Source organism: Canis lupus, chromosome 17 (assembly GCF_003254725.2).
Source record: "Canis lupus dingo isolate Sandy chromosome 17, ASM325472v2, whole genome shotgun sequence".
In the NCBI taxonomy this organism is placed as follows: domain Eukaryota; kingdom Metazoa; phylum Chordata; class Mammalia; order Carnivora; family Canidae; genus Canis; species Canis lupus.
In genome coordinates, this window is record NC_064259.1 from 20,913,750 (window position 1) to 20,941,134 (window position 27,385).

At 43.9% G+C, this 27,385-nt stretch overlaps 1 protein-coding gene across 2 annotated transcripts in view; it reads left to right on the top strand.

Annotated features, from left to right (window-relative positions):
• The window catches only part of DPYSL5 (dihydropyrimidinase like 5), a 96,745-nt gene that overhangs the window by 16,450 nt on the left and 52,910 nt on the right, over window positions 1–27,385 (top strand). The window contains exon 2 of one of the 2 annotated variants that reach the window (XM_025454409.3): window positions 26,037–26,301. In XM_025454409.3, the coding sequence (XP_025310194.1) occupies window positions 26,041–26,301 (261 nt within the window). In that variant the 5' untranslated portion in view covers window positions 26,037–26,040. Of the gene's footprint in view, window positions 1–25,904; window positions 26,302–27,385 lie in introns of those variants that run through there. The other variant, XM_035700273.2, reaches the window with a different exon arrangement.

Sequence of the window (27,385 nt, forward strand, 5' to 3'; positions counted from 1 at the left end):
ATAAATAAATAAAATCTTTTTAAAAAAGAAAAGAATTTAAGGTAGGGGTGCCTGGCTGGCTCAGTTGGCAGAGAATGCGACTCTTGATCTCATTGTCGTGAGTTCAAGCCCCATGTCAAGCGTGAAGCCTACTTAAAAAAGAGAAAAAGAATTTATTTAAAGATTTTATTTATTTATTCATGAGAGACACAGAGAAAGAAGCAGACGGAGAAGCAGGCTCCTTGTGGGGAGCCCGATGCGGGATACAGGACTGGGGATCACGACCTGAGCCAAAGGCAGACACTAAACCACTGAGGCACCCAGGCACCCTAGAAAAAAAGAATTTAAAGTAATGAGTAATATGACCCATGTAAAAGACTCTATGGGGGAAGAGAACCTCAAGAGCCTAGAAAACATAGCTCAGGGCTCCCCTGTTTGTGTTTTTCAACTCTTAAGCAGTAGTGAACATTGACAAGGCTGTGTCCGGTAGGGGTCCAGTAGTTCACATGGAGATACATCTGTGATGCCCTGTTCTCTCCCCTCCAGCAGTCAAGGACAGTGAGGGACAGCTGGGGCAGGGGTGGGGGGCAGACACATAGGGTTGGCCAGACTGAAGGTAAATACCCTGTGACCAGTACAGCCCATATCGTGAGAGTACAGTGCAGAGGCAGGAAAGAGAATGGGAGTTAAGTCTGGGTGCTGATCTTGCCTTCCAGACTGGCTGATCCTCTGTGTGATGCCAGGCAAGCTGCCTAGCCTATCTGAGCCCTCTTGTCCTGAAGCCTTGCAGTGTGGCTTCTAGGATTTAGAAACAAAGCACATTTTGTAGAATGCAGGGCAACAGGACAAAGGATCAGTGACTTTGACTTGGCCTTAAAGCTCAGATAGGTTTTGCTCCAGTGAAAATGATGTAATTGCTTTCCCCTCCCCTGGCTTTATAAATAATGCATATTCACTGTGAAAATTTTAAACAATATTTAAGTGTAAATGAAATAAAGTAAAAGTCACCTGAAATCTCCCTACCTGGAGACAGCCACCGTTCACATTTTGGTGACCATCTTCATCACACACACATCCCTTCATCCATCCTGTTTTGCATTTTTCTCTTTCTAATTCTTGTTACAGAGACTTTCCCCTCTCTTTCCCACTGCTCTTCAACTAAATGCCACCTCCTCACGCTCTGGTAATCGGTATAAACAAACAGGCATGTTTTCACCCATATTTTGCATCCTACACATTATTGTGTATAAATAAGATAGAAGGATATTTTCTGTCCTTATATGTTTTATCAGAATAAGATCCTATTATGTCTGTGTGTGGATGACATGGAAAAGTATATTGGAGTACCATTTTGGTAAAACATATTCTCTACAACCTGTCTTTCTTATCACTGCAACTTAGAAGAAGTTTTATTGGTTTTTTTGGTAAGGATTATATTTTTAAGTAATCTCTCCACCCAACATGGAGCTTGAATTTACAACTCCAAGATCAAGAGTCACATGCTTTACTGACGGAGCCCACCAGGCACCCCTGGAAGAAGCTTTTAAAATTTATTTATTTATTTATTTATTTATTTATTTATTTATTTGAGAGCTCGCTGGGCAAGGGTGAGCTCCAGCAGGGGGAAGGACAGAAGGGGAGGGAGAGGGAAAAGCAGACTCTGCACTGGGCACAGAGCCCCACTGTGCCCACTCAGGGTTCAGGGGTTCAATCCTACAGCCCTGAGATCATGACCTGAGCAGAAACCAAGAGCCAAAACCAGGAGTCGAATGCTTAATCAACTGAGCCACCCAGGCACCTCACCCCTGGGAGAAGCTTTAAGGCAGATAGATCTGACTTTTAAAGAATTGCATGATATTCTATGGCATGGATAATGCAATATTGTGATATAATAAGAAATCTGTATTCGGTCTTCATCCCCAGTTCCTGGCATAGAGCTCCTAAAACCCTTGTAATTTCCCGAGTGACAGGGGTAAGAGGGGCATCTTGTTTCATTATAAGCCCCCTTCCCGAAACCTGAGTTATGCTAATGAGATGCTGATTGCCTTGGGAACCAGCCAGGTGATAAGAGGGCCCCCATCCCCGATCCCTCCTGGGATAGAAAAGGGCTGGAGATTTGAGTTAATCACCAATGGGCAGTTATTGAATCAATCATGTCTCCGTAATGGAACCTCCATAAAAACCCCAAAGAGAGGTGTTAGAAGAGCTTGCAGGTTGGTGAACACAGCAAAGTGCTGGGAGGGTGGTGCGCCTGGGGAGGGTATGGAAGCTTCTTGTCCCCTGTCCTTACTGGCCCCCATGCATCTCTTCCATTTGGATGTTCCTGACTTGTCTCCAGTAGTAATAAATAGTTTCCCTGAGCTTTGTGAACTGTTCTAACAAATTATCAGACTTGAGGAGGGGTTCACAGGAACCCCTGATTTATAGTCAGGTCGTCAGAATTACAGGTGACAACGTGGTCCTTGTGACTGGCATCTGCAGTGGGAGCAGTCTTGTGGGACTGAGCCCCAGCCAAGGGGGTCTGCACTAACTCCTGGTGGTCAGCATTGGAAGTGTTGTGGGTAGAGGAACAGTTTTCCTTTAGATAGTACCATTCCCTATTGATGGGCATTCGGTTTGTTTGCAGGATTTTGGTGGCGTTTTGTCCTACCCACGTTGCTGCTGTGGGTCTCTATACCCATCTCCTTCTTTCTCTTGCTTCTATTCCTATGCATAGAGTCCTGGGAGTGGAATTGCCAAGTCAGAGAGCTTTTTAAAATTTTAATAGAGAAATTCTCAGACTGTTCTCTAAAAGCATTGGCTAATTTTTTTTTTTTTTTTAGCATTGGATAATTCATGTATTCGTTAGCAACACCCTCACAACTATTCCCACACCCCCAGTCCTGCCAAAGGTCACATGTCACCCTGGAATTGTTGCCAGTTTGATGGATGTGGAATGACACCTCATTATGACTTTCATTTGCATCTTCTTGATCACTGGAGAGGTTGGACATCTTTTCATATGTTGTTGGTCCTTTCGACTTGCTCTTCTGTATAACACTTAGTGATATCCTGAGCCCATCTTTTTCTTGGCTGTATTTTTCCCATCAATTTATAGGAGTTCATAGCTGTCTTATGCACTGCATATGTTTTCTCAGGATATTTATTGTCTATTGACTTTTTCTATTTCTATGATACCATTTACTTTACCAAAATTTTTGATGTGTATAAAGACAGAAAAGTGACTCTTCTTTTATAGCTTCTGCATTTCCAGATTGAGTTAAAAGGGCTCCCCCATTCCTAAATTGTACACACTGTTTCCTGGGCTTGCTTCTAATATTTTTATTGCTTTATGTTTTACATTTAAAAAAATTCCAGATGGATTATGGATTTGAATATATGTTGTAAGGTAGGGAGCTGACTTAATTTTCCTCCAGACAAATCGCCAGTGATGTCAGCCCCATCTATTAAGTGAATCATTTCATCTCCACTGAATTGAAGTATCACTTTTGTTAGATTTAATTGAAATCTGCTACCAAGCACCTTATTCTGTTCCTTTCATCTATTTGTCTAGTCATATGCTGGCACCATAGATTTAATTATAGTAATTGCATATAGCATCTTTTAATATTCCTAGGACAGTCCTTTCCATAACCTATAGTATTCCTTTTCATAATTTTCTTGACTCTTCTCAATTCCATTATCATCTATTTCAAAATAAATGCATTAAGAACTCTAATAAGGGGATCCCTGGGTGGCCCAGCGGTTTGGCGCCTGCCTTTGGCCCAGGGCGTGATCCTGGAGACCCGGGATCGAATCCCACGTCGGGCTCCCGGTGCATGGAGCCTGCTTCTCCCTCTGCCTCTCTCTCTCTCTCTGTGACTATCATAAATAAATAAAAAATTAAAAAAAAAAAAAAGAACTCTAATAAGAATTGTATTACATTTATATATTAATTTTGGAAGAATTTTATATTAGCTTTTCCCATCTAGGAATATATTTGTTTCATTTGTTTAGATCCCATTTTATGTACTTTGAGTAGCTCTAGAAGAATCTGTGCCTTCCTTAACTCTGTGTGTGTGTGTGTGTGTGTGTGTGTGTGTGTGGCTGTATTGAGGAGTAATTTACATACAGTAAAATTCACCCACTTTATACAATTCACTGATCAATGGTTTATTTAGAGTTGTGCAATTTAATCATGCAATTTAATTTTAGAAAATTTCCATCACCCCAAAAAGAAAACTCAAGCCCATTTGCAGTCACTTGCATTCCCATCCCCAGTTCTGAGCAGCTGCTAAGCAGAATCTATCAAAATAGAGAAAATACTTTATATTTAGGTTTGCCTTTTCTGAACCCTTCTTAGTGTTTAACTCTTTTTTTTTTAAGATCTTATTTATTTATTCACGAGAGACACACAGAGAGGCAGAGACATAGGCAGAGGGAGAAGCCAGCTCCCTGCAAGGAGCCCTACGTGGGACTCGATCCCGGGACTCCAGGATCACACCTTGAGCCGATGGTGGCGCTAAACCGCTGAGCCACCCTGGCTGCCCAGTGTTTTACTTTTTATGCTTAAGTGTTTCACAGTGTTTTTTACTATTGTGAACACAACATTTTTTTCTGTTGCTATTTCTAACTGGTTGCTAGTGTGTAGAAAAAAAATTACAAATTTTATTACATTTATCTTATTATTTGTTACCTTTCCAATTTTTTTTAGGTTTTCTAGGTATACCACCATAACACAATTTGTCTCTTTTTCCTCCATGTTTTTATCCTAGGATTTAATTTTGTTATTCCATTTTTTAAGGAAATTGAAAATACTGTTTAATAATCATGGTCAGAAAAGTCATCCCTGCTTTATTTCTGATTATAATGACAATGACTTGCCATCAAAATGTAATTTATTGGCACTCTTGATGAACTGGTAGAGGCAGAGAAAGTCAAAAGAAGGTTGAAGGGGAAGTTATCTTTCCATTGATATTTATCTTTTAAGCCTAGAATGGAATATACACTTCCTTAATGATGGGCTGGAGCTGCACTGTGTAGTGCCTTACCCACTTAAAAATAAATAAAAATAAATTAAAATTTTAGTTCCTTAGTCATACTAGCTTTCTTTCTTTCTTTCTTTCTTTCTTTCTTTCTTTCTTTCTTTCTGTCTTTCTTTCTAAGATTTTATTTATTTATTCATGAGAGACACAGAGAGTGCAAGAGGCAGAGACACAGGCAGAGGGAGAAGCAGGCTCCATGCAGGGAGCCTGATGTGGGACTTGATCCCGGGTCTCCAGAATCACACCCTGGGCCGAAGTCAGGCACCAAAATGCTGAGCCACCAGGGATCCCCCACTAGCTATGTTTCAAGTGCTCAGTAGCCACACAGGGCTAGTGGCCACCTCATCTGACAGCTCAGCTCTAACACATGGTGGGCATACCCTGAACGTAGCCCACAAAGCCTAAAACATTTAATTTCTGGCCTTTCACAGGAAAAGTTTGGTGAACACTGGTTGTCTCCTCCCCTGAGTCATGTGCATATACCTTCCTTCCATTTTTCATGATGCCATTTGTGAGCTGATGCTTAATATTTTTCTTTAAATAGCTCACATTTTTGCTTAAATGTTTAAGTGAAACACTGTATTAACACCATAAATGGGAACATTTGCCGTAAATAGCTAGAAAAAGAAATACAATGAAAGCCGATGTTATTAAATTCCGGTAGCAAACTAGACTTTGCTCTTCCCTTTGTTAAAAAAAAAAAAAAAAAAAAAAAGGAAAGGAAATTCACAAGTGCTAGGTATTAGCTGATGCACACCCACCCACTGAGATGTTTTCCTTGATGTAATCAGAAGTATAAAAAGAGAGCTCATGAATCAGTGCTGTTTATGTCCTAAAGTCACCTGTCACATTTTCCTCAATTTTGGAACACTAAACTGAGGGAAGAGGAAATCAAGGAGCATGAATTTGGCTTAGGTGATGGCTAGAGTTGCAATGGCCCCACTAGAGGAGCAATATATTTTTTAAGGTTTTATTTTTAAGTAACCTCTATACTTATCATGGAATTCAAACTCCCAACCCCGAGATCAAGAGGTGCACATTCTTCCAACTGAGCTATCCAGGTGCCTCTAGAGGAGTAATGTTTAGACACCTTTTTTTTTTTTTTTTACCATTACCACTTAAGGGACAGACAAGACATATTTGCATTCTCTTTATTTTTTTTTAATTTTTTATTTATTTATGATAGTCACAGAGAGAGAGAGAGAGAGAGAGGCAGAGACACAGGCAGAGGGAGAAGCAGGCTCCATGCACTGGGAGCCCGACGTGGGATTCGATCCCGGGTCTCCAGGATCGCGCCCTGGGCCAAAGGCAGGCGCCAAACCGCTGCGCCACCCAGGGATCCCTGCATTCTCTTTATAGTATAGATTAGAACACTGTATATAAACTGATCATTGGACTATATTATTTTAACACCCCATAGAAATGTCATCACTAAGTAAAAATTTAGTGGTATTTCCTTAACCTTTTATTGATACTTGCTCTATATGAAACATGGCCATTGGAAAGCATTTTTTTAAAAAGTTTGTTATTCCTTTTTTTTTTTAAGACTTTATTTATTTATTCGTGAGAGACACAGAGAGAGAGAGGCAGAGAGACACAGGCAGAGAGAAAAGCAGGCTCCATGCAGGGAGCCCGACGTGGGACTGGATCCCCGGTCCCCAGGATCACACCCTGGGCTGCAGGCGGCGCTAAACCGCTGCGCCACCGGGGCTGCCCTGGAAAGCATTTCTGCACCTTCTGCAAAACTGCAGTCAAATATATCCATCATGTTTCTTACTCCTTAGAAAGTAGTCCAAGGAATTCCTTCTAGAATTATCTAGAGAGCAGACCTGCTTTCTCTAAAACATTCTGACCAATACTTTCTCTTAAATGTGCAGTTGGAGGGAGGAGAGCAGTGAATTATTTGGGATTCAGAAAGCTTTTCCTACTGGGTAAATCAGAGCCTCCCTTTTATCCAGCAATAGAAAGTTTTTCCTTCCCAAATCATCTTCTCTTCTGTTTGGACTGCCAGGAAGCTTAGCACTAAATGTAATTCCTATTAAGTTCTATCTCTTTTTTTTTTTTCTGATCTCCTTTTAGCAATTCTCTCTCTCTCTCTCTCTCTTTTTTTTTTTTTTTTTTTTGGTTAAAGATTTTACTTATTTATTCATGAGAGACAGAGAGAGAGAGAGAGAGAGGCAGAGACATAAGCAGGGGGAGAAGCAGGCTCCACGCAGGGACCCCAACGTGGGACTTGATCTGGGGTCTCTATCACGCCCTAGGCTGAAGGTGACGCTAAACTGCTGGGCCACTGGGGCTGCCCTAGCAATTCTCTTTTAAATGTGTTTTAGTTTTTTTTGGGGGGGGGGGGCGTTGATAAGTAGCCTCTATGCACTATGTGGGCTTGAACTCACAACCACAAGATCAAGTCGCATGCCCTATGGACTGAGCCAGCCAGGTACCCCTTTTATTTGTTTTTTGTTTGTTTTTAAGTCAGCTTTGTTGGGGTGCCATTTACAAACAATAAACACCACCCTTTTCAATGTACATTTCAAAGGGCTTGGACATGCTTATATACCTGAGTAATTCGGTGATAGGAGTGTGGGCACAGGTGATCAGAGGGGGGCAACTGGTGTCAGGAGAGTGTGCCAGCAGGTGGAGAGGCCTCAGACGTGGATGGGCAGGCCTCCACTCTCTGGAGAAGGTAATAGGCAACAACCAGGAAGGGTGTGCCAGCCTACTGGCAATGGGATAGTAGGCCCTTTACCAAACAGGGTGTGGGTGCAGGGAGTCGGGAACCTGATATGGAGTCTGGGGTCTGACCCTCAGCCACAGAAGGTTTGGAGCACAGTCAGGGCTTGTTCGGCGCCAGGTATCCCAACCTGAAGCTTCAGCATGGTGGACTCTAGTCTTGAGATTTGTTGGCCTTCAGGGTTATGTCCTTGGCCTGGGCTGGGGGTGGGGAGGAGGCTGCCAGGGACTGGGGACCAAGGGAATCGGGCCAGCTTTTCTGAAATGCAGAAAGGGAAAAAACGGTATTTATAAAAGTAATTGGTGTCTGTCATCAGTTCCAATGCCTCGCTTCTAGCAAAAGCAGGTGAACAAGAAAAAAAAGGAAATTCTGGCATTCAGGATGAATTAGGTGGGCAGACAACCATTTACTCCTGTCTACTTGTTTCAAGAGATGTAGACTTCATCCCTTTTGTTGGCAGTTACTCTGGCAGGTGCTCCCTGCCTAGCAAGGGCTCCAGGGAAGGGCTCATTACCTCTTTTTGTTTAAGTGAATGAAAGTATCTCCACATTTTCAGACCCAACTGCCCAGTAAAGCCTCTTGAACCTAATCAGTCAATTGTTCCATCTCTCCAACCATTCATTCCAGGAAAGCAGCAGCCAGATGGGCAGTGTTAAAGGGGATGTTCTCCTTTATGCAGCCATTTGAGAAGACACTGCCTTAACTGGGGCTATGGGCTCTCATCTGTGGAGCTATCACTTGCTCTCCTCATTGAAAATGATGCCCTTGTGGGGCACCTGGGTGGCTCAGTTGGTTAAGCATCTGCCTATGGCTCAGGTCATGATCCCAGGATTCTGGGATCGAGCCCCATGTTGGGCTCCCTGCTCAGTAGGGAGTCTGCTTCTCCCTCTGCCCCTCCCATACTCCCCCCTGCCCCGTTTGTGCTCTCTCTGTCTCAAATAAATAAATAAAATCTTAAAAAAATAAAGCAGAAGGATCTAATAGGCCATTATACGTACACATTGATAGTGGTTAGATAAATGTGCAAGAGATTTTGACTTGCTAGTGAGTTGCCTGCCCCAGCATAGACTTCCACAGAGTATTCTCTAGTGTACTCTGGTGCTCCTGCCTCCTTGACTTGGGTAATTGTCGACTCTACAGCTGGTTTATTATACAGATATTTTTACAATCAAATAGTGCAGAGAGATTGAGTCCTGCTGTAATTTGCAATTCCTTTCTCTGAAACAACTGCAGTTAATAGTTTAGTGAATCGGGGCACCTGAGTGGCTCAGTGGTTGAATGTCTACCTTTGGCTCAGGGTGTGATCCTGGAGTCCTGGGATCAAGTCCCACATCGGGCTCCCGGCATGGAGCTTGCTTCTCCCTCTGCCTATGTCTCTGCCTCTCTCTGTCTGTGTCTCTCATGAATAAATAAATAAAAATATTTAAAAAAATAAAAATACAATAAAAATAGTTTAGTGAATCATCTTCCCAGTGTTTTATGCAAAAAGTTCATTTATATGTAAGGGAGTTTTCATATATAAATGAAAGGTTTTTGTATAAGTGAGCTTTCATATTCATATATATTCAAACATATATGATATCTCATATATACAGAAGTAGATACACATACCATGGGGTACTATTCTGTAATCTGTTTTCTTTATTTAGGACTATATCGTGGATAACGTCCTGTCAATACTTGAAGATCTACATGATCCTTTTCAATAGCTGCATAGCCTTCTGTTGTGTTAATATGCCATTATTTATTTAAATAGTCCTCACATTGGCACACCTTAAGCTTGTTCTCAAAGTATTTGCTATTATAAACAATAATGCGACAAAATACCCTCATAATACATTTTTGTGCAATGGTCCAATTATTTCCTAGAAGAAATTCCTAGATGTAAAACCTACATTTTAAGTTTTTAAGGAAATTTTTAGATTTCCTTCTGGTAAGGCTTTATCAGTTTGAACTCCTATGAACAGTGTATTTGAGTGCTTGCTTTTCTCCTGCTGGGCATTGTTCTCTTTTTCTGTGTCATTAGGGTAGGTGAAAAATGTAATCTCATTGTTTTCATTTGCATTTCTTTGATTATTAAGAAAGACAAACATCTTTTCATTGTTTATTAGCTATTTATGTGTTCTTCATCCCTGCGGGTTGCCTGTTTATATCCGTTGCCTATTTTTTCTACTGGAGTACTTGTCTTTCTCTTAAGATTTATAAACACTCTTACATATTACAGATATTCATCCTAAGTTTTATGTTGCAAACATGTCATAACTGGTTTTTGTCTTTATTAAAAGTATTTTGCAGCGCCTTTGATATATTACAATTTTTCATTGTTACATAGTCATACCTGCATCGATCTTTTTTTTTTTTCTGGTTTCTGCTTTGGATTACACTTAAAAAGCCATAACCCATCCAAATTTACAAACATATATTTCTGTGTTTTCTTCTAGTAGTTTACACTTTGAATTTTTATGTAAAATGCATATCTGATGATGTTCCGTCTTTACTTGCCCTCTCAGCAAGCCTTATAGTCCATACTCTGAGCACATCCCACCAGCCCTTGAATGGTGTGGCTCCCTTCAGCTCATCACATACACCAGCCATCCTGAAGGCACCCAGCTAGACCATGCTGCTCTGCATTCTGTCTGGAATGTTCAGGTTTGGCTCCCCACCTTCACCCATTGCATGGTGAACTCATAAACAACCCTCAGACTCCTTTCAAGGGTCAGACTCCTCTTAGGGCACTTCCTCTGAGAAGAAGTCCTCTATCCCAGCCAATGCTAAGTGCTTCCCTCTACCCCCTTCCTTGTAGTGACATAACCCTTCTCTTAACTCATATTGAGATTTTTGTTTATGCATTTCTTTCCACTCCAAACTTGTGACTACTTTGGGGTTGGTTCCATTGTATCTGGCACTTAGTATAGTATTGTGTAGGTGCCAAGCCTGCTTCTGTGATCCAATGGGCATCTTAGCAAGCTCAATATGCTAACACTGTGGAAGCTCAGGGGGACCCATTAGAAGTATCCAGGTAATAGTGATATCTTAATGCAGGTAGATGATAGGGCCAGAGCTGAGGCAGTCGGTTCAGAGAAAAGAGAACAGAGATAAACCAATTTAGTAGGTAGAACAGATCATGCTTGAGTACAGTGTTTTGTCTGAAACATCTCCTGAATGTTCAACACATGAGGAAATCAGAATGTTAGCCCATTAGCACAGTCCAGACCTTTTGATCCTTGTATTATTTGGCATTTAGAATTAACCTCTACTCCTGTTCCTTTCCATGAAGCTGTGTGACCTTGGCTAGTCATTACCTCCAGTCATCGTCTGTCAAGTAGAGATGGCCCATCATCTCCAAGGGCAATTGTGAGGTTGTTTCAATTAAATGTCATGTGTTAAGAGCCTTCACAACCCCTGGCACTTACTGGCATTTAGTAGGTGTAGCTCACTGGTCCTGCCATCTCCATACCTTGGGTGACTGGGTCAGTTGTCATCTTCTGACTGATCTGAAGGGTTCCTAGAGAGAGAAGCTGAAATTGGCTTTCATCACTGGGTTTCCATAAACTGCAGGCATGCCCTGACAGCTGGGCTCCATCTGTCCACTCCAGCTCTCTGCTCTGCTCTGCTTGCCCATGCTTCTATTCTTATTGTCTTCCTCAGTCTGTTTTCCCTTTCCTCTAGAGAATCCACCAACATTCAGTCCTTTCTCAGCCCTGCCCCTTCCTTTTCTATTCCATCGGCACCACCAGTGTAACCCACTCCATCCTCATGCCTGGATTTTTTTTTTTAAGATTTTATTTATTTATTCATGAGACACAGAGAGAGAGAGAGAGAGAGGCAGAGACACAGCCAGAGGGAGAAGCAGGCTCCACGCAGGGAGCCTGACATGGGACTCGATTCCGGGTCTCCAGGATCACGCCCCGGGCCGAAGGCAGGCGCTAAACCGCTGGGCCACCCAGGGATCCCTGCCTGGATTACCATAGTCACCGTTCTCCCAGCCTCCACTCCACCTGTGCCAGGTAAAGAAGCAGGAAGATCAGAAAAGGGGACGAGCACCCCAAATCATGTGTCCATCCCCTGGCCAGACTCAGGATCCCTCTCTGGTGCTCCAGGTCATCCTGTACCCAGTGGATCTCATTCAGAAGTCTGGGCCTCTTGCTCTGTACTCCTAGACCTCATACCCTGACTCCCCAAGCTGCTTGCCCAGCCCAGTGTAGCCTCTTGGTCCTGAGGCAGTTCATCTGCTGACCACTCTTGACCTATACCTGCTTATTTTGCCTCTTTTTTTTTTTCAACCCAGACAACGCCAGCTTTGTTCCTTTGTACCAGACACACTCACAACCAGCATGGAACTCTCTGTGGAGAAGCCTTTCTTCCCATTGCTAACAGCCCATTGCTGTGGCTAATATTTTATACACACAGAGTGCTTTTACCCCACTATCGCTTTTGGCCAGTCCTCGCTTCCTTCAACGAGCATTTAATGAGCTTGTCTACGTGCCAAGCCCTTAGAAGGATAAAATGAAGCCTGAGATATGCTGTCAAGGAGCTCCAGTCTAGAATGGAGGAATTCCAACCCAGTTTCTTCATCCATAAAATGGGGATAATCACGTCTAACTGCCTCATAGGGGTGTTGTAAGATTTTTTGAAATTGTGAGTGAGCCTGACACATAAAGAGCTCTGTGGTGATAACATGGTGCTGGCTGTGTTGACACCCACTTTACAGCTGAGAAGATGGGCGTGGAACAGTTAGTCATGTGGCTAGAGGGCAAAGCCAAGTTCAGTGCACCTGCCCCCGTTCTACCCATCGCCCACTCCATTTCCTCCTCTTACCCCCTTGCACTCTTTGCTGCCTTGTGTACTCCTTTTTGCTGCTCTAAAATAAGCCACCGGAATATAGACACAGGCAGGCTAGTGGCCTCACTCCCCAGTTGAGGGAAGCTGATCATTTTCACCCCAGGCCAACCTTCAAGTCTCTTGAGAGTGCCTGCTTGGCTGCCAGTCCCAGCAGGCAGAGTGCTTTCCACATGTCTCTGGAAGGGTCACCCATGAGAACTTGTCCCCCACAGGAGGTGATGGAGTGCATAGTGTCCCCTCCCCCCGCCCTGCACCTTGCTGTCCATCTCCCCAAAGTTGGGTTCCATTAGGCAGGTATTGCTACATGCACTGGTGAGGTTTTGTTCTTCAGGCTCCAGAATTCCGGGTTAAGGTAAAAATACCTATTTGCCTTAGTGATGGGCGTGAGCCAGGTTCATAAGAAGTCAGCTGGCAGAAGCACAGGAAGGGGGATGTCATTGACCTGGCGGAAGTGTTCTGCATGGGAAGTCAATGGCAGGTAAAAGCACTGCATTTGGGAGGGAGAGATGGAAAACACATTTTCAGCACAAGATGAAGTATCCGGTACCTCTTTGAAGGAGTCTTACATCACTGGGGGGAAAAAGCCTGTGTCCTTCTGAAATCTATTTGTGTCAAAATAAGGAAGGAGATTGGTTTATCCTAAAGCACAGTCCTTTTAGGAAACTTTCCAGGAGGTGGCAGGATGATGGCAAGATTTCCTGAAAGGAAGAGATGGATCTTTCCATCTTATTTCATTTTTTTCCAAATAGGATAAAGCTATTTATGTGGTTTTAAATTACTGTAGTTATTTTTTTTCATTATAAAATCAATATAATATTATATAGAAAAATTTAAAATTAGAGAAGTAAAATCTCCTATAATCCCATCAACACAGATCTTGTTATTCTCACCTGGTCTGTTTTTGTGTGCAACATTTTTACATAATTGTAGTAACATGTGGCGTGTCATTTTCATATATTGACATGCAGCTTTTTAAAAAATTTTCAAATGTTTTATGAGATACATACAGAAGAGTGCAGAAAATATGTCTAATTTAAAGAGTAATTTAAAGCAAACACCTGTGTAATTCCCACCCTTTCCAAGTAAGAAACTTGAATATTTTCAGCTCTCAAGAAGCTTCTCACCGTGTGCCTCTTCCCAAACACAGCCCCTCCCTGACCCCCCAGAGCTAGCCAACCACCCTGAATATTCTGATCATTGTTTCTTGGGTTTTTTCCTTCTATGACTATATATGCCTACACACTGTAGTTCAGTTTTTGCCTGGTTTTGAATGTTATGGGGACCTGGGCTATATTTACTATTTTGTGCCTTACTCTTTCCTTCAATTACTGTTTGTGAGTTGATATATATGGCTGTAGTTAGTTCATACTAATTTTTAGTTTAAAAGAGAAAAAGTAGAATTTTTATGTATTTCCACTCAGTATTTATCCCAAATCTGGACTTTATCAGGTAGCCCAGGGTTTGAGACACTTTTATTTTATTTTGATTTATTTTTTTTAAGATTTTATTTTATTATTATTATTTTTTAATTTTTATTTATTTATGATAGTCACACAGAGAGAGAGAGAGAGAGAGAGGCAGAGACATAGGCAGAGGGAGAAGCAGGCTCCATGCACCGGGAGCCCGACGTGGGATTCGATCCTGGATCTCCAGGATCCCGCCCTGAGCCAAAGGCAGGCGCTAAACCACTGCACCACCCAGGGATCCCTAAAGATTTTATTTATTTGTTCATGAGAGACCAGAGAGAGAGGCAGAGACACAGGCAGAGGGAGAAGCAGGCTCCATGCAGGGAGCCCGACGTGGGACTCGATCCAGATCCCAGGGCTCCAGGATCACGCCCTGGGCTGCAGGCGGCGCTAAACCGCTAAGCCACCCAGGCTGCCCCCCTTGGTTTTATTTTTAAGTAATCTGTACCTAATATGGGACTCGGACTTAACAACCCTGAGATCAAGAGTCTCGTGCTCTATGACTGAGCCTGCCAGGCACTCCTGGGACACTTCAGTAGTTAGGAAAATGCGTTCCTTCCCCTTGTTTGTGACTTTTTCCCACCCCATGCCCGAGAGTGGGGGGTCTCAGACCAGGAAGAGTTGTTGTCCTCCTCCCTCTTTCTGGCAGTGGGCGCCAGCCCCTCCGCCCTCTGGCTGGGGTTCTAGGAAGAAGCCGGTGTGGGCCGCTGGAGGCCCTTGCACCGCAGCTGCTAGCCTTCCAAGAGAGCTGATGGAATTATTTCTGGGGTCTGGAGACAGCTGGCGAGAGCCTGGAAAGCACAGCAGGGCTGAGGAATCTGCCAGAAGGTCTGCCTGGGGAAGGGCTACGATGGTGGCGGTGACGACTGGCCACAAAAGCCTGGTATTTTCTGGCCAAGGCCTCGGTCAGGAGGCAGAGATTCTTGTCCCCAGTGTCTGTACACCTCGCTGCCCATCTTCCAGGGCCCTAGAGCAGCTGGGTTCAGGGAAGGAGATTTTCTGTTTTTTTGCTGGTACTCGGTCTCCCTCAACCTCAGACGTTAAGCCCCCTGACCTCATTGAGCAAACACTTGAAAGGAGATGCAAAGACTGCACCCATGGGCAGTGATGCCCACCGAGGCACATGTGGGTGTCACCATGCAGGCCAGCCTCTTCTGTCCCAGTGCCACACACGCTTGTATGTGCTGTCAGCTTCGCCTTCCCACAACTGTCCGGTTTCTCTCATGGCTAATCTCAAACAAGTGTTCTGCAGCTCCATTTCTTACCACCCTCTTGGGCTAATCCCTTGGAATTTCACTTTCGCCCTATGCGCCCTGGTGGTGCTGGTGTGTGAAGTCTGACCTGTGCTGGGCCAGGCCAGGCCAGATGAAGCCGTGGAATGAAGACTTCTTACTCGATCTTAGCCTGAGGACTCAGCCCACTTGTCCTTGTTTAAGCTTCTCCAAGAAGAAGCTCTTGTTCTCCACATTCATGTCCATCCCATGGACATATCGGGTCATCTTTGCCTGCCTGTCCTCTTAGCATGACTGGTGCTGGGCTCTTATGGCTTATGACTACCGGATGAAAGGTCCAGTGTGTCTCAGAGGGGAACATAACATCGGCCACAGCCTGTGGAGCCTCTGCTGTCCATGTGCTACACTTTGGCGTGATCGGCCCTCCTTTCTGCCTCCAGGTCCCCTAGGAGACACCTGAGCCCCACATGATTCTACCTCCAGAATCTCTCAAAACATTTTGCATGAAACTCCTACGTGACCCAAAACAGGCCGACCTCGCAGACCAGCCCCCAATACTGAGACTCCCCTGGCTGGAGAGGCTCAGGTTTCTGGGTGGGTGATTGGGGATGGTGCAGCTGGTTTTGGACAGGTTGAGTGTATGTGCCTGTGGAACATTCCAGTGGAATGGTCCATGGCATTTGGATGTTAAATGCCTCACACTCTCATTATTCACATAGAATAGGTTCCAGATTCCTGTTTACCCTGGAAAGTGGCAGGGTACTAGGTGTTGAAGAAGTCAGCCATAAGGCAGGTAAGGTGTGATCATGGATGTGGATCATGGATCATGGAGAGGAGGTGGTGCGGCGGAAACAGCTATGAGCTTGTCTTTTTTATTTTTACTTGTTGCCTAATTGCTATTTTCTTTAGTTCATACAAATTGACTAGGGAAGTGGTTATGTCTGAGGCTGGGAGTGGGGTGGAACAAAAGAGGTGCAGGGATGTCAAGGGTAATGTCAATGGTGTGAGTTCACAGGTATTTTGTCATTTTTCCTTATACCTGCTCCCATGGATGTTATAAATACCATTTTAAATTAACTCAAGAGTTGGTAAAGCCAATTAAGAATTATAAAATTATACTTCCTGTAATATTAGTTAAGAATTGTTTGGTGCTTTACTGTTTGTTTAGAAAGGCGGTTCACTTTATCAAAAAATTAAATGTATTAACTTAAAGCCTTAGCTGTTTCCCACTCATCTCAAACTTTCCTTTTTGGTTGTTGTGTTCTAGCCAAACTTTTATTTTTTCTCATTTTTCATCTCAAAGAGAATCCCTTTTAGGATCATCCCAGGACACTATACTCACACGCACCCCCATCTCCCCGCCCCCCAATCTTTGCTAGGGTCGGCGTTCCCGTTCTTCTGTTTCTCTTTTCTATGTGCTGATCAGAAGGAGAAAAACAGCTGCATATTTTTGTTTTCTTTTCCTAACCACCGCCATATATATTGCCTTTTGATCCTTTGGCACATTTTATCTGCTTGGAGCAAAGGAAAAGCCACATCATTCAGTGTGTCCCCAGCGACCAGAACTGGCTTCCCTTACCCTTCCCGTTAGCACCCCATTTGCTGTTAGGGTTGGCTTACATGCTGTAGGTCCTTCAAGTCACAGGGCAGTTGTGTAGCTCTTGCTGTGCACGTGCCTTGATATATCACAGTGACTGATTGTAAAATCACACGTTCTTCTGTGGGTTGGACCAAAAGAGGAAATGTAAGTCTTAAACCAATGCCTATTAAAAAGGAAATACACACCATATACACCATAGACACCAGTTCCTATCAAGTTAGTTTAAGGTCTTTATGCAGGAAGGGTCCCCTCTGCATCATTCTGGCCCCACGAGGCTTTGTTGAGCTCCAGAGTCCCCCGGGCATCCTCCAGCTGAGCTGCTGGCAGGAGGCAGCTGTGCAGGACAGACTGTGCAGGCTCTCCGTGTCTCACACCTCCGTCTGCAGGCACAGGGGAGCTGGGGAAGGTGATGACAGAAGCAGGCGATTGCAAGACACAGTGTTGGGGTTGGCATTTCCTTGGCAGGACCGCACTGCGTGCCTTCGAGGAGCATGGGGCTGTGTGCATTTCATGAACGGGAAGCAGCAGCTGCTATAACCTTGGCTGCCCACTCGGCAAGATGCCCCCCTGTGCGGTTCTGCATTGGAACGGCTCACAGCAGTAAGAAGCAGGAGGGTGGGCGGTCGGGACATTTCCTTTATCTGGCAAGACAGTTATTAGACAGCAAATAGCAGTAATTGTCACTGTTTTAAACATAAAGAGCCTTTCGTAGGAAGACTGCACTATATACAGTGCTGTTTCCCCAGCTTGCAAATCACCTTGGCTCTCACCCAGCATGGGTTCAGGAACATAAGGAATTCATGCCACAGAATTAGAAAATTAGGGAATACAAGCTGCGTACAGTTGGATAAATCTTGGCATGTGAAAGATATCCACCATCTTGCTGTGGAAGGCATCATTGCTTCCCCAAATAAATTGTAGAATTCTTAAGATCTGCACATTTGCAGTGCACCGGCCAGTACCCTGCTGTCGTGGACTGCTTCCCTTCTGTTCAAGGTCACTGTTGGTAAAGTCCAGGGACTGAAGGGAAAGTCAGGGTAGACTCGGTGAATCCCTGCAGCCCTAGAATTCCACAGTTCTGATTTATTCCTTCTAATACCATTAAACTATCTGGCATGTTTCCATTTCTGACTGGGAGGACAGCCATGTGATTTGAATTCTTTCATGTGCAGAGACGAAATAGCTGGGTGATCAAAGTTTTTGGTTAGACAAGTGGGAATGTGGGATACAGCCGGAAGTCCTTAAAGGAGGTGACATTTATTTTAAGGCACAATTGTCACTTAATGATGATTTGATTGTAATGTTTATTTCTGTCTAATATAATATCTTAGCTCTCGCTGCTATAATAAAAATACCATAGGGATACCTGGTTGGTTCAACAGTCGAGCATCTGCCTTCGGCTCAGAGCGTGTTCCCAGGGTCTTGGGATCAAGTTCCGCATCGGGCTCCCTGTGAGGAGCCTGCTTCTCCCTCTTTCTGTGTCTCTGCCTATCTCTGTGTCTCTTCTGAATAAATAAATAAATAAATAAATAAATAAATAAATAAATAAATAAATAAAACTATAGACCGGGGGACTTAAACAATGGAAAATGACTCCTCGCAGCTCCGGAGTCTGAGAAGTCCCAAGATCAAGGTGTCCGCCAATTCATTTCCTGGTGAGGACTCTCCTCCTGGCTTGCAGATGACTACCTTTTCTCTGTATCCTCACATGAGATGGGGGCACCAAGGGGAGGGTGGAGAGATAGAGGGGGGGGAGGAATGGGGGAGTGTGAAACAGATCTCCTGTTTCTTCCTGTAAGGGCACTAATCCCACTTAGGAAGATTCCTCCCCCCCGCCCCCCGCATGACCTAATTCCAGTTCCAAATACTATCACACTAGGATTGGGGCTTCAACATATGAATTTTGGCAGTGATACAAATGTTAGTCCACAGGCTGTACAGTAAACCAGTAGGCCAGATATTGGCTCTGTCTACACGGTAACTGTTTGAAATAAATGAGTAATTTGAAGTATCATGAATTAGTAAAAGTGATACCAATCGTGACCACTGAGAAGAATGGTTTCTAAATATAGAGGGAAAGACAGTCATAGCCAGTGGCATTTGCGGAGCTTAAGAGCATGTATTTCAACAATTGTGCTCAAATCTTTTCCCTTCAAAGGGACTCTCCTAAGAGGGCCAGGTATCTTCCCCACTCACCCACCCCCTCACCCCATTATGTTCACAAACTCGTATGTACACAGACAGAAGGCTTCCTGCAGAAAAAGATGCCAGGAATATCTTTTCTTCGTTTAGTTTAGCAAAGACTAGCAGGAAAAGCTGGAGGAATGTGGTACTAATGAGGTTACTGGGGGAGGTGAGAAGCATAATGAATGTCAACCCTCGGTGGTGAGGGGGGACTAGGTGGGATGAGACATCTTGGCCACCCAGACAATTTGGAAATCTAGAAAAGAGATACTGGGTCCCAAGACCCTCTCACCATCACCAAACAGCTCTTCTCACTCATTCACAGGTCTGGTCTCTGGTACTCCATGAGAGACACCCAGTTTAAGCCAATACCTGGTAATTTAGTTTTCAGGCTTTCAGGCAAGAAATGTCCCCCTTACCCATTTAGTCACTTCGTAACATAGTCTGGGGCTTTGTCGCCCACTAGACCAAAACTCTAGAGAGCAAGGGCTGTGTGTCATCTTCAGGGTTGTCTCAATGCTTAATGCTGAAGAGAGTGAGGTTACAGAGTATTTAGTGCACACAAATGTTCATTCTATTTATTTGTTTTTTAAAAATTTTATTTATTCATAGAGCCAGAGAGAGGCAGAGACATAGGCAGAAGGAGAAGCAGGCTCCCTGCAGTGAGCCTGATACAGGACTCAATCCCAGGACGCCAGGATCATGACCTGAGTCAAAGGCAGATGCTCAACCACTGAGTTACCTAGATGCCCCACAAATGTTTATTTTAAACAGATATTCTCCAAAACCATCACGAGCAAGGAGGGAGTATATTAAGCAGCCTTACTATGATATTATCCAAACACACCAGCATAGTCTTGCATGTTCTGAGGACTTAGTCACCTCAAAAGGCTGAAGGCCTACAGGCAGTTTTGATGACAGCAGCCCCTAGTCTGAAGCTGGACATCTGCCAGAGGGTGGGAGTGGAGCTCACAGCATTCACTTACGTGGCTCCACCAGGCGGCTTGAGATCCATCCAGGTTCTGGGTCACACCCCCAACATGTTGGCATTATGGCTCCAGGCCAGTACTGTAGGCTCTTGTATTAGTCTGCTCAGGCTACCATAACAAAATACCACAGACTGGGGGGTGGGGTGTTCAAAATACCATAGACTGGTAGGGTGGCTTATACAACAAAATTTATTTTCTCACATCCTGAGCCTGGAAGTCTGACACAAGAGTGTCAATGCGGTAGGTTTCCGGTGAGAACTCTCCTGGCTGATAGATAGCTCCTTTCTTACAAGGCCTTTTTCTCAGTGCTTTGGCAAAGACCATAGCAATGGTAGGTGGGGGAGGGAGCCCTCTGTACTAATCCTTAGATCAGGGCCCCACCCTATGACCTCATTTAACCTTAAAACCTTCTTTAGAGGGGACGCCTGGGTGGCTCAGTGGTTGAGCATCTGCCTTCAGCTCAGGTCATAATCCTGGGGGCCTGTGAAGAATGTAAAAATCACCTGTAACCCTTCTACCTAGAACTAAGTCTCAACCTTTCCTTTAACTCAGACAGACCTGAATATGAACCCGATCCTTCTTCCAGAATTGTGTGACCTTTACTTTGCAATACTTCTGTTTCCTCCTCTTAAAAAGGGGACTAAGGTTCTGGCCTTGTTCCTACTTGTCAGAGTTGCTGTGTAGTTGAACACATGTGAAGTGCCAGGCACGGGGTGATGGCTTACTAAGAGCGATTGCTCTCATTTCTAATTGAAGAAGACACCCTTGCCTTTTGATACCAGCCACAAAGCTCAGACAGGAATCCCCAGTAATTCATTATCACATCACCCTCCCAGGTCCCCCACCCTCCAGGTGTGGACTCTGGAGCATGTATTCTAGATTAATAAGCAAATCAATATTCTCTGTAACAGTGTTACAACAGTAACAAACAATAAGCAGTTTCCCAGCATAAGTATTCCTATTTTCCCTCTTGCCCTAAAGCAGCTTTAAAAGTAAGGATTAAGGACGCCTGGGTGGCTCAGTGGTTAAGCATCTGCTTTTGGCTCAGGGCGTGATCCCAGGATCCTGGGATCAAATCCCGCATCAGGCTCCCCACAGGGAGCCTACTTCTCCCTCTGCCTATGTCTCTGCCTCTCTGTGTCTCTCATGAATGAATAAATAAATAAAATCTTTTTTTAAAAAAAGATGAGAATTATAGATTTGCACAGGGGCTTAGGGGAGTGTCTTTTGGGCCACTCCTACTACCACCACCACTTCCCTCTCCTAGTGCAAACTGAGAAGTCGCATCTCTCCTTTCATGGTCACACTTGGCCTCGGCTTCGTAATGAGAGAGAGGGAGATTGCATCTGTCAGATGTTCCGGGCTTCCTTTGACCAGGGTGGTTGTGTCCCTCACCTGAGTGCAAACTCATTTCCTAATTACATCTTAAATGAAAACTCCAGTTTTCAGATTTTAGGACAAAAAGATCAAATCTACTCAGCTTTATCTCGGCTTTATTATTTTTATTTTATTTATTTATTCATGAGAGACACACACAGAGAGAGGCAGAGGCACAGGCAGAGGGAGAAGCAGGCTCCACGCAGGGAACCCAACGTGGGACTCGATCCCGGGTCTCCAGGATCACGCCCTGGGCTGAAGGCGGCGCTAAACCGCTGAGCCACCTGGGCTGCCCTATCCCAGCTTTAGACAATAAGCTTGTGGCTAGGACTGTCCCATCTTCCCATCTCTCCAGCCTGACTACTCCCCGCCACTTCTTTGCCTAGTACCTTTCTCACTAGGGGAAGGGCCACTTCTCCCCAGAGGTTGGACCCATACCTGGTGGGGAGCAGATGTTCTTGGGTAATAGCTGTTGCTGTGCAAGGGAACAGAACTTGTTCCCCAGCAGCAGCCCCACAAAGGGCCGGCCTCTCCTAACAGTAGGAGAGCCTTGTGGTTGAACCTAAATAGGCACAGCAAACTTTCGGGGTGTGGAGATTCCACGCACTCCAGTATGGTCAGGTTGACAAAAACAAACTGCTTAACCAAGTGTGTCCAGGAGAGCGGGCTAAGATCTCCAGAGAGCTGACCTATCTCCTTACAGAGGGTATTCTTTCAACGGGGTCTAAGGCCTTTTCATCCTGGGACACAGCCTCCTCCCAACTTAGCAAGTGGCAGGCAACAAAATGACAAGAATAAGAGGAAATCCATTGCTTTCTTTGTTCTGTCCACAGTAATTGCTGTATTGGAATAGGGATAAAAGCTGAGCATTGTCCTGGACATAGAGTTGCCAGATATCCCAGAAAATAAATATGGAATGAACTACCACTCATTGCTTTAACCCATTCGATTGTGTTGGGATTCAACAAGTGGATGAGCCCATTCATTCGTTTACTGGTTTTGAATATCCTATACAGGAGGCTGGGGCTGAAGAGGGAGCAGAAACAATGATCACTGATAATGCTCTTGACTTTGAGAACCTTAGTTCAGAGGTGCAGATAGATTCCAGGGTCATGAAGTCTGGGAAGGGCCAGAGAGCCAGGGAAGGCTTCTCAGAAAGGGGGACAATCAAATTAGGTCCTGAAGAATGAGAAGTTTACCAAGGAGAAAAGTGGGCTTCATCCATGCCTAGGGAGACCCTACAATGGTGAAGTCTCCTTCCCCCTGGTCAGACTGTGTCCCATCTTTTCTAAGTCTAAATGAAAATCATTTCTGTTCAGATACTTAAGGGTCAGAAGGGTTGCTGATCCAATCGGAGTGTGCTTCCTGGATGGGAATCTGATTATCAGCTCACCATCATGGTAACTGTCTGAGCACCGACCCCTTTCCCTGTGTCCACTCTGCTTCACATCTCGGGCCCCACAGTGGCTCCACCACATCTCCCCATTCTGCTCACATCCTCTTGTTCTTCACTGCTCCCAGGAGCTCCCCTCCCCCAGCTGTTCAGAGCAGAGAGACAACAGATTCCTGGGTATTCCCACCTCTTCTGCATCTTCACAGATCTCCTTCCTACAAGCCTTGACCTTAACCTCTCTTGGGTCTGTTTCCTCTTCTGTGGATGGGCATAATATCTTCCTCACAGGTTTGCTAGAAGGATCAAATAAAATAAACCATGTAAGTTGACAGGGATCTGGCTTCCATTAATGATGGCCATCATTTTTCCACTCTGCAAGAACTTATATCACAAGTAATCCCTTGTCTTCGTATATCTTTAATCTCTCCTTTGACTCTCCTAGCTGTTTGAAAAATCTTAGATCTGTCCTAAATTGATATCTTCCTTCAGGCATGCTGTCCTCAGCCCATTTTATGGCTTCCTTTACTCACAAAGATCTTAACAAGTTTCCACAAACTTGCCTTCAACCACCATTTATCAAAGACTTGCTCCCCTCCAAAGCAGTGGTCAAGATCTCTCTGTAGTCCTTATCCCCCTCCATGGCATGGGCATATTTAATGCTAAGGGAAGGGAGCTCCAAGAGGAAAAGAATGGTTAGTGGTCAAATGTGGCCACTCAGTGTATAATCCATTTTGAGTTGATTTTTTGTATAAGATCTGAGATTTAAATCAAGTTTATTTTTTGCCTATGGATACCCAACATCATTTGCTAAAAACACTATCTTCATTGAATTCTTTTATTGCACCTTTACCAAAAATCAGTTGACCATACTTACGTGGGCTATTTCTGTTCCACTGATTTTGTGTTATCCCTCTATCCATACCACCCAGTTTTGATTACTGTAGCTATTTAATAATATTTAATAAGTCTTGAAATCAGGTAGACTAATTCCTCCTTCTTTATCTTTTTTGTCAAAATTATTTTAGCTTTGTCATTTCACATAAACTTTGACAATAAGCTAGCCTCTATCTACAAAAGATTTTTGCTGAGACAGAAACTGCGTTAAACGTATATATCAATTTTTCAATTGACATCTTTACTATGCTGGGTGTTTCTATCCATGAATATAGTATGTTTCTCCACTCACTTAGATCTTTGATTTCTTTCATCAACATTTTGTGGGTTTTAGCATATAAATCCTGTATATGTTTTCTTAGATTTATGCCTAAGCATTTCGATTCTTTTGCATGTACATGTGTTCATTGCTAGTATATAGAGAACTAACTTTCTGTATGTTGGTCTTGTATCTTGCATTCTTGCTGAATTCACTTATTTGTTTAGGAGATTTTTTTTTTCTTTATTTATTTATGATAGTCACACAGAGAGAGAGAGAGAGGCAGAGACACAGGCAGAGGGAGAAGCAGGCTCCATGAACCGGGAACCCGACGTGGGATTCGATCCCGGGTCTTCAGGGTCGCGCCCTGGGCCAAAGGCAGGCGCCAAACCACTGCGCCACCCAGGGATCCCAGATTTTTTTTTTTTTTTTGAAGATTTGTTTGGAATTTAAAAAAAAAAAAGATTCTTTGGGATTTTCTCCACAGACCATCATGTCATCTACAAATAGAGGTGGTTTTATTTTTTCCTTTTTGATCTATATGCCTTTTATTTCATTTTTTTAGACTTTATTATTTATTTATTCATGAGAGATACACACACAGAGAGAGAGGCAGAGACACAGGCAGAGGGAGTAGCAGGCTCTATGCAGGGAGCCCGACAAGGGACTCAGTCCCGGGTCTCCAGGGTCACACCCTGGGCCAAAGGCAGTGTTAAACCACTGAGCCACCTGGGCTGCCCTTCATTTCATTTTTTAATAGCTGGCTAGAACTCCCTTTGTTGAACAGCAATGAAAATAGTGGACATCCTTGCCTTATTCCCAGTTGTACAGGGGAAAGCACTGAGTCTTTTAAGCTTAAGTCTGATGTTAGCTATACGTTTTTCGTAGATGTTCTTTATTAAGTTGAGAAAGTTAACTTTTATTCCTACTTTTCCAAGAGCTTTTGTCATGAATAGATGTTGAATTTTGTCAAATGCTTTTTCTGCATCAAATGATATGATTATGTGATGCTTCTTCTTTAGCCTTTTAACATGGTGGATTACATTGATTATTGAACCAACATTGCATCCCTGAAATAAATCCCCTTTGCATGCTGTAGAATTCTTTTTATGTATTGCTGAATTCTACTTGCTAATATTTTGTTAAGAATTTCTGTATCTATACTCATGAGGGATATTATTCTATAGTTTTCTTTTTTTGTTACTGTCTTTGGCTTTGGTATCAGAGTAATAAAATGAGTTTCATAAAATGAGTTGGGAACGTTTCCTTCTCCTTTCCTTTCTGCAAGAGATTGGCATTAATTCTTTAAGCATATGGTAAAATTCTCTAGCTTTTAAAAATAGTGGTTCTGGGGGACCCAATCTGGAGCAAATAAAGCTGAATCTCTGGGGATGGAGCTTGAGTGAAGGTGCTTATCCAAAGCTCTGCAGATGAGCTTATTTACTGTACAGCCAGCTGTGGAGCTTTGGTGTGGTATTGGCCTTGAGGCAAGCATGGGAGGGCTAGCTGAAACAGAATCTATCTGAAGAATGACATAAATTAAGCAACAGGGTGGCTTAGGGAATTTGGCTCTCTGAGACATGCCCCAGGAGCCTGTGATATCTTTGGGAGCATATGGTTTAATGGGGACATTGGTCATATAAGGCATCTGGGTTTAACTTGGCTGTTTAGAAGCCGTGAGTTCCTTACTTGCAATTTCAGTTTCTTGGTAAAATGCCACTCCTCAGAATGTTTTGGGAATGAAACCACACAGTAGATATTAAAATGCTTTCAGGCCTACCCAACATTTCAGAAAGGTAGACATTGATGTTTCTTTGAGCCCCAGAATCATCCTTACTGCCACTGTGTCATGATTCCCAGTAAGTCCCACTATGAGGTCAGTGGAAGGTTTGTGACTCCAGCTGGTTGTAGGACCAGTGTTCTCAGGCTGTGGAGAAACTTCCTTTTCTTCCCTGCTCACTTACTCTGCCCATGGAGTTTGCACTCTGATAGGAACAAGTGGGACCTTGGTTACAGTGGAAAAGGACTTTGACGTTAACTGGTGCCCTTCTTCTCACCTTCCATAGGAACATGCTTGCCAATTCAGGCAGCGTGAGGATTCTCATCAAGGGAGGCAAGGTGGTGAACGATGATTGCACCCACGAGGCTGATGTCTACATTGAGAATGGCATCATCCAGCAGGTGGGCCGTGAGCTGATGATCCCCGGAGGGGCCAAGGTGATTGATGCCACTGGGAAGCTGGTGATCCCTGGAGGCATTGACACCAGCACCCACTTCCATCAGACCTTCATGAATGCTACGTGTGTGGATGACTTCTACCATGGGACCAAGGTAAGGCTCCTGTTTGCTGAAAATGCCTTCCCTTTGGCTTCTTCTGTTTGTGGGGCTGCTCCAGAGTAGGCCCATGTGAACAGGATGCCCTCACTGTTTGCTGAAAGAAGGGTACTCTCATGGGGCCATGGTGGCAACTGACATAGGAAATTCCAGGCTGGATGTCATAGATCCCCATGACTACTGAAAAGGAGGTACATAGTAGGCCAGTCTTATAGATCATATCACTTACCTATGTACTGAGGCCAGACACTGATTTATGTTTACATTTCTGTGTCATATAATGCAGACCTACCTAGAAGAAGAGAATTAGCTGGTGTTTGTTATTGTGCATGTACATGATGGGGAGTGAGGTATTGATCCGATGGACTCCTTTGTGTATGATAAACTAAACCCATTCCCTAAAGATTGTGACAAATAGATATGCCTCTTCTAGATTATTTTAGTGGCAGTAATTATGAAACAGACATAGCTAGCTATCTTGTATTATCTCTTCTAGCTTCTTCATTATTTTTAAAAACAGGTGAATAAACGCTCTCCTTCCAGAGGGAGTTGCAATGGACAATATTTATAATTGTTGAGCTGGGCCTGAGGTGCTGGACCTTCCTGAATGCAAAATACAAAAATTCAGGCCTGTGAAATGAATGAATTAGGAGGATATTACAATTTGCAAAAAGAATTGCATGTGGGTTCTTTTAGCCTTTTTTTGTGTTCCAGAACCTCTGTCATCACTGTCATCCCTCCCGTTATAATTATCTGTCACATGTCAGCCTCTCCATGAACACCAGACCCTGGGCTCCTTAAGGTTTGACAGCCTGGCACTGACCAGAGGAACCAGAGTAGCGACCCAGTAAATGTTTGTTGAATGAAGAAGTGAATGGTGCTTATCTATGTGGGTCTCTGGACCCAGCTATGCTTCAGTCACCTATGAGGATTTTTTTTTTTTAAGATTTTATTTATTTATTTGAGGGGATCTCTGGGTGGCTCAGCGGTTTGGCACCTGCCTTAGGCCCAGGGTGTGACCCTGGATCGGGTCCTGCGTCGGGCTCCCTGTGTGGAGCCTGCTTCTCCTCTGTCTTTTTCT